The sequence below is a fragment of the Echinops telfairi genome, unplaced genomic scaffold (genome assembly GCF_000313985.2).
Source record: "Echinops telfairi isolate 266 unplaced genomic scaffold, ASM31398v2 ScPeMD7_24;HRSCAF=84, whole genome shotgun sequence".
Lineage (NCBI taxonomy): Eukaryota > Metazoa > Chordata > Mammalia > Afrosoricida > Tenrecidae > Echinops > Echinops telfairi.
The window spans coordinates 4,566,476-4,574,252 of NW_022103921.1; the positions used below are offsets into that span (position 1 = coordinate 4,566,476).

The 7,777-nt window shown below is 36.0% G+C and overlaps 1 protein-coding gene across 5 annotated transcripts in view; it reads right to left on the reverse strand.

The window, feature by feature from the left end:
- RB1 (RB transcriptional corepressor 1) overlaps positions 1 to 7,777 on the reverse strand; it is a 189,450-nt gene that overhangs the window by 131,993 nt on the left and 49,680 nt on the right. For all 5 annotated transcript variants that reach the window (XM_045289089.1, XM_045289090.1, XM_045289092.1 and 2 more), the window contains 2 exons: positions 2,731 to 2,846; positions 836 to 955 (listed from right to left, as the gene is read on the reverse strand). In XM_045289089.1, coding sequence (XP_045145024.1) covers positions 836 to 955; positions 2,731 to 2,846 — 236 coding nt within the window. The remainder of the gene's footprint in view (positions 1 to 835; positions 956 to 2,730; positions 2,847 to 7,777) is intronic.

Below are 7,777 nucleotides of genomic sequence, written 5' to 3' on the forward strand. Positions count from 1 at the left end.
TAAGATGTTCTAAAACATCTAAGCGAATACTTTAAATAACTGAATTGTATGGTATAATTGTACGGCATGAAACATTTCAATAAAACTGATTTAAGAAAAGCTTAGATGAAAAAGAAAAGCTTGGATGTTCTATATGCTGTTTCTGTCTGTGAAAAAAATGAATGCAAAGGCATACAGACAAAAACAGATACATTAGGGAATTTGGTATTGGGCAAAAATAATTACAAAAGATCTCTAGCAACGTGGGCCTTTTAGGCACTTCCGCGTTAAGAGTGAAAAGTCCTGACTGAAAGAGCAGAGGGTAAAGGGGCAGTTTAAAACTGCAGAACGGAAAGCTGGAGAAGGGTCCATCCTCTATCACAGCTCTAAGGAGCACTGGCAACACAGGGGGCTACATGTTGGGCTGCCAACCTCAAGGTCAGCAGTTTAAAACCACCAGCTACTCCTCATGAGAAAGATGAGTCTTTCCATTCCCCTGCAGTGACAGCCCCAGCGACCACAAGAGCAGTTCTGCCCTGCCACCGTGAGTCAGAATGGACTCCGTGAGAGCGGTTTGGTTTTTCAGAATCACACCTCTGTAGTTCTAGTGACATGCCAACCAGAATAAGGGAAAACAGAAGCATTTTCCTAAGAAATTACTTGTGTTTTCCCTCAGCTCTCCCACCATCCTAGCTATCCTCAGAACATCTAAGGACGGGCTTCTTCCCCCTCTCCCTTGTTAGGCTACATAATTGCTTATTCAGCTAAAATATTGAAACAGCTCCCACAAGGAATCAAAACACAACCAACAACTAGTTTGAAAAATCCGACTGTAACTCTACTAGCTCTACTTTACCTCTCCAGTTTGCTGTACAGTGCACACAACACATTGTATTTCTTCATCAGTCTTGACATGGCATTATCAACCTTGGTACTGGTATCAATTTCTTTTAGCAAGTCAAAGAATTTATTGACACTATAAAGAGAAAAAGTACAATCGGTATCTTAAAAAATGTTATTTCATTTCCAAAGCATATATATCTCAATCTTTAAAATATTAGCTATGCACAAAATCACTAGCATATCTCTTAATGTATGTAGAAGTTCAGCATGAACACAATTGAGTGTTATGGAAAACCCATTCTTCTTCCCTGACATGTCCAAAGTACATATAAGACCAAGCCTTGCCATCCTTGACTCTTAGGAGCACCCAGGCCATACTTATTCCAAGATAAATCTGGTTGACCTTCTTAGCAGTCATGGTACTTTCAATATACTTTTCCAACACCCCAATTCAAGTACACTGATTCTGCTTTGGATACAAGATATTATCTTCTGGTCAATGCCTTGGTATTACAAGCATCAACTCTATGGATGATTTACTTCTCTATCCATTATAAATTATAATTTCCATTTCACAGATGAGAAATCTGACACTTAGCCAGGTTAAGCAATTTGCTCCATTAGCTTGTAAAAGGGCAAAGTCTAACTATATTTTAACCTCAAATCTACCTTAATCCCCAAATCTATATTCTTTCAGAGTTACTCTTGTGGGCCACTGAAAAGTTTATTGAATGAATGAATAAATATAGAAAGTTACCTGTATTTTTCAAAATTTTTTTCAACTGAATTACAAGGGGGTATCCAAAACAAAACAAAACAAAAAAACCCACCAGAATTTTTATTTCGAAGCTAAGTATTTAAATTTTTTTACAAAACAACCTTATCGCCTTCAAAGTACTCTCCATCACACTTGATACATTCATCAAATCTGCAATTCCATTCTTGGAAACATTTTTCAAACTCATCTGTTTGAATGGCTGACAGCACCTCCCTCATTTTTTTTCTTCACCTCTTCTACATCATCAAATTATTGTCCTTTCATGTCCCTCTTCATTCGCGGAAACAAAAAGAAATCGCACGGAGCAAGGGCAGGCAAGTAAGGTAGGTGGGGCAAGAGATGCATGCTGTTTTTTGCCAAAAACTGGCACACTGAGATCGCTGTATCAGCAGGTGCATTGTCATGCTGGTAAAGCCAGTCCCATCTGCCACAAATCAGGCCTTTTTTGTCGCAATTTGTTACGCAATCTTTTCGGAAGTTCTAAATAGAAAGCTTGATTAAATCAACAGTCTGACCTGATAGAACAAACTCCAAATGCACTATCTAGAAAACAAATGAGCATCGGATATTTAGGGGCACCCACTAATACTAAATATATAAATTTAATGTAATGTATATTTAATGTATACTTAATATATAAATTGTTATTTTATTTAATAAACTTAAACTAAGAAATGTTTCACTGAGTCGATGAAGCACTGGAAGCACTCACTTGTCTGTGTCAAGAAATTTGGAAAATAACTACTTTGCCAACTGACTAGACAAGATCTGTATGTGTACCCATCCCAAGGAAAGGTGACCCAACAGAATGTGGACATTATTTGAATCATTAATATTACATGCAAGCAATTTTTTGCTTTTTTGGGTCCAGTTTATCAACCTTTCCAATTAAGAAAATTTGTAGATGAAAAATGAGAAACAAGAGGAGTATTTTCTGGGGACCAAACATCTACCTTTTTAAGCAAACCATAAACGCAGTTCTTTACCACCGTGTGAAAGAATAATAGTACATTATTTGTCCCAAGCTCATTGTTTTATTTACTTGTAGCATTTCCCACAAATTCCTTTAAGTCTACTAAGAAATAGCTTCCCTTAATGGTAGAGACCTATATTGATTTAAGAAATTTTACCTGGTTTCTATGTTTTTCTGTAGCTCAGTAAAAGTGAATGGCATCTCATCCAGATCAATTGAGGCAATAAATATACAGACTCCCCACAGTTCCTTTTTCTTTTGACTATAATTTTCCTGCGAAGAAAAAAGAATTCAAATATTGCATTGTGATTCACATATCAGATTCTGAGTTACAGCTGTATTACATATGACTTGTTTCATTCCTCTGGGTCTTAGTCATGTAGTGCCATTACAATAGAAATATCACAAGTATACGGCTTGAACAGAAATCTATTCTCTCATTGTTTAGTCCCAATTCAGGGCACCAGCACCAGCAGAAGGCTTTCTGTCCGCTTGGTGGAAAGGTCCTTGTCTCTGTCCACATCTGTTCCTCTGTTCCTTGATGATTTTCATGTAGCCTAGCATCTCTTCCTCTCCATCTGTACTCACTTCTCTGGCCTGGTTTGTTCTTTGTATATCTCAAAGGCAAAGGGCTCAAAATAACACCCTATTTTGAAACTGCTACATTCATATAACAAAGAAAACCCATTGCAAATGAAATCATAACCACAGATACAGGGATTAGAATTTATAACATGTTTTGGTGGGGACATAATTCCATCTATAACACAATTGATGTTTTTAAATCCTTATGATGGCAGATGTTTTAAAGCATTTCATCCCCACGCTAATAACACTGAAATTTTACAAGGCAAAAAACTTATTAAAGTGACCCAAAATTTAAATTACAATTCACTATAGAAAACTTAGGAGTCAGTTAATTTATTTGAAATAAACAGTTTTATTTTTTCATAATACAATGTCATCTGAGTCAGGTTTAACATTTTCAGTCTATTCCACATAATCAGTAATGCAGAAACCAGGTCAACTTCCTTTTTCCAATTATCCTTCCTTTGCTCTAACTCTCCCTCTTCTCTCACTGTATTCATTCAAGTGCTTGCTAACCCTGTGGAATATGTTCTCTGTGTCTCATGCATGGAATTCTTTGTAAAATGGAAATAATTTATATGAGGGGGTACCCCCCCCCCGCAAAAGAACAGAAATGCATGAGGCACAATTTTATATTGTTTGGAAATGACCATTATACACAATTTTTAGCAAAGTGTCTAAAACTGCCAAATTTTATACGTAACAAAACGCTTATCATCATGCAACTACGAGCTTTTCCTTAATTTTAACTACTTAGGATGTAAATATTTAAAATTTTATATTACAGCTACACATTCACTACAGCAACTAAAACTAGAAAGGCTAAGACTATCAAAGGCCAGTGAAGATTCCGAGTAAGAGGAACACTTCAACACTGCCAGTGAAAATGCAAACTGTAAAGCCATTTGGAAGAGAAGCTTAGCAAATTAAACATATACTTTTCATACTGCTGAGCAATTCTACTCTTATACCTAACTCAGGAAAAATAACAGCAATGTACCCATATGTTCACAATTTTATTCACAAGAGTCAACACCTGGAAACATCCCAATTATCTAACAGGAGACTGCATCGACAAAGTGTAGGACATTTAAACAATGTACGGTAATTTTAGCCAACAATACAAAGGAAAACTACTAATAAAAACAACAATGTGGGTGAATTTCAAAACGGATATGCTGAGAAAAAGAAGCCAAACACAAAAGGTTATGGATTCTACGACTCTGTTCATATGAAACTCCAGAAAGACAAGACTAGCTGTTTATGTCAGAAAGAAGATCGCTGACTATGTGGGGACAGGTGGGAACGTTCTAGGAATGTCTACAAAGGGGAATGAGAAATCCTTTTGGAGTGATGGGAAAGTTCCGTACGTTAATCGTAAAATATCTCAAGTATTTCTCAATAAATTTGATTTTACAACATGTTACATCTATTACTAAAACGGAACAAAGTATACCTTTCTTGATTGCTCTGGTGTCCATTAAGCAGACAGCATTTCTAAGTAAACTACATTTTACCCAGAAGCACCTCAGAAGAAAAGTTTGGCAATCTGCTTCTCAGCCCTTTAGAGCAGTTCTACATTAAACAGATGGGATTGCGTGCTTTGTAACCAACTGAATGGTAACTAATAACAACAATACAGAACTTAACATTTTAAATTTGAAATATACTTTGTTATACATTAAATATTGTGAATACATAATGCTCTATTTTAATATTTATACTTCCTTAAATTAAAATACTTATAGCATAATGAATCAGATTTGGCTCAATGGCAACAGGTTTGGTTCTATATACAGTGAACCCTCATTTATCGCAGTTAATCGGTTCTAGACCCTACCGTGATAAATGAAATTCCGCGAAGTAGGATTCCTTATTTGTAAATCAAATATTTTCATAGTTAGAGCATAGAGGACATGAAAAAACACCCTTTAGTCACCATGACACTCGTATTACCCAATTGATTAAACGAAAAAGGGAAAATACAGTCAAACATTTTGGACGTTACAATGATCATTTATTATTTATTATATTAAATTAAAATGGTCTCTGTTCCAATAAATATTTGCAGTACTAGAAACCCTGTATGGGCCATGATGAGTGAGAAGAAGTGACTTGATGAAATGACAAGATAATGGAATTTTTCTACCAACTTCCTAAGGTTCCTTCATATGTAGAATACTAGCTGACGGGAGTCTGATTATAATTCTTTGATCCACACAAAACTAGTAAAAAGCAAGAGTGATGTAGCAAGAGGAATGCAAACGCTCACCTTACTCTGTCACATTTCTGGTACAAAAATGCAAGGGTGAACAGCCAGCTAAATTAGCCATCGTACATATAGTACCTTTGTGAGGACGTTGTTGATTCTACTCCCCAAAGTGCATTTATCTGGCACACAGAGATTGACCTTGCCATCTGCCCAAGAGGTATGCACCTGAAACGCCCCCTCTTAAGAGCTCTCCCGAATCTCATTTACAGGCCTGAGCACTGTACTGAATTGTGTTTCATTTTCGTGAGCACTTGTCTATCTTGCAATTAGTCTGTAACATCATAGAGGTGGAGAAATTACATCTAATTAAGTACTGCCCGATGCAATGCCTAGCACTGACCTTGTTGATATTTATTTTTAAGCATTGGCAGTGACCATACTCCAACATAAGAGTGGCTTGTTTTTTTTTTAATCTCTTTTTAAAAATATGTTCAGAGAAACAAACTACCGGTACTCGGTAGTTCATTCCACTCAAAAGGTAACTGACAATAGTCATTCCTTCTGAACTCATTTATCTACGGATGGCTACTCAAACCTCATTTTTGAAACAGATATTACCGGCCCACAACTTAAGTTTCTGGTCAACCTCTCTGATTAGTTTGAGCCCAAGGCTCAAAGATGATCCATCCATTAACCAGATAGGATGGGGGGAAAGGGCAGGGAGTACACCTGGTAGAAGAAAGACACTGCCATCATATTCAATCTTCCACTAATTGGCTTTCCTATAAAAGATCTACAAAGTTGATGTCTACCACTCTTGGGAATAGGATTTAGAAATACTGGAGAAAGGTACTAGTACCCACAATCCAAATTCTATAATACAAACAAAAGAGAGTTGTAGAAGTTTCCGTGTCAACGTCTTCCGGTTTATGTGTGTTTCTATGATTCCAGCTGACATGATAATCCAATCTGAAAATATTCTAATAATTAAAATAATTTAGCTAAGATAAAATGATTTATCTTATATTTATGAAAATTATGTTTGTCAACTTTTTATAGTCTGAATAAAACTAGGAAAAAGAATTGCTTAACGATAAGTTTGGCAGACTAAAACAGATTCACTGATGGATAGATCAGATGATAGTTTTAGTGTTCAATATAATTCTGATTCAACTTACACTAAAAACGGTATGTAAAACATACAAATCAAGGCATATATAAAAGTAGTAAATGGAAATAGGAATAGAATGCTTATTTTACATTCCTTGGCTTATAAAATTAATGAGCTCCAAAACTGCTATAAATAGCTGGGTCTCATAAATAAAATTGATTATTTTTTTATTCTTGAATACATAATAAAAATAACCACTAATCTGAAGACATACAACAATTACTACCAGGCTTCTAAAATTATGAAGACAAATGTGGAAAAATTAATTCTATTTATTTGCGATATCTTTTTAAAGACTCTGTATCTCTTGTATTTAAATGTATCAACAGTTTAGAGGTGTTTAAAGCACAGAAAAACCCCAAATTCTATTCAATTGGGATTTAAGATACTCCAGCTCACCTGACCACCTACAGCAAGCTCCACAATCACTTCAATCAAGAACAGGAGGTGTTATGGCAGTGCCTTACATACCCTTCTTATAGCTACTTCTAGTATTTTAACAGGATTAACTCTGATATTTTTGGAGAACTTGAAAAGAAGTGTAATTTCTTTTACTGGTGTTGTTTAGAAGTTACATTTTTAGTACAAAATACTTTATGATTATTTTCAAATTTCACTTGTTCTAGAAAAGACTGAAGAAATTCTAAAACAATATATATAGCATTAACAAATAAAATCTAATTAAGTAGGTTAAAACATGGTGCATTTTAGAGAAGGAAATTTTAAGCACTTTCTTTCATTCACACAGGTCATTCAATACGTATTTCCTAAATGCCTACCGAGCACCATGTCGTAGCCTATCAGTGAACAAAACAAACATTCTTGTTTTGTTATTGACATTTTAAGCATAAAATTTGGTTGAGGCACAACAGGAAAAATTATGGTCAGAGCCCTACTGAAATGTGGGACTCGGAAAAGGCCTAGTGAGCCCTTTTCAGTGACCTGAGGGTGAGACTGCTGTATCTGCAGGGCTGTGGACAGCCGCACATTCAAAGCAGCAAAGCCGGCCTCCATCTTAAACACGGCACAGTCTCACACAGTGTCAGTCAAGTTCCTGTGCCATGTGCTTGCTGCACTTGTTTTCTACACAGATTACATTCTAGCACAGTGGTTTTCAACCTGCGGGTCGCAACCCCTTTCCGGGTTGAATGACCCCTTCACAGGGGTCGCCTGATTCTAACAGTTGCAAAATTAGTTATGAAGTAGCAACGAAAATAATTTTATGGTTGGGGG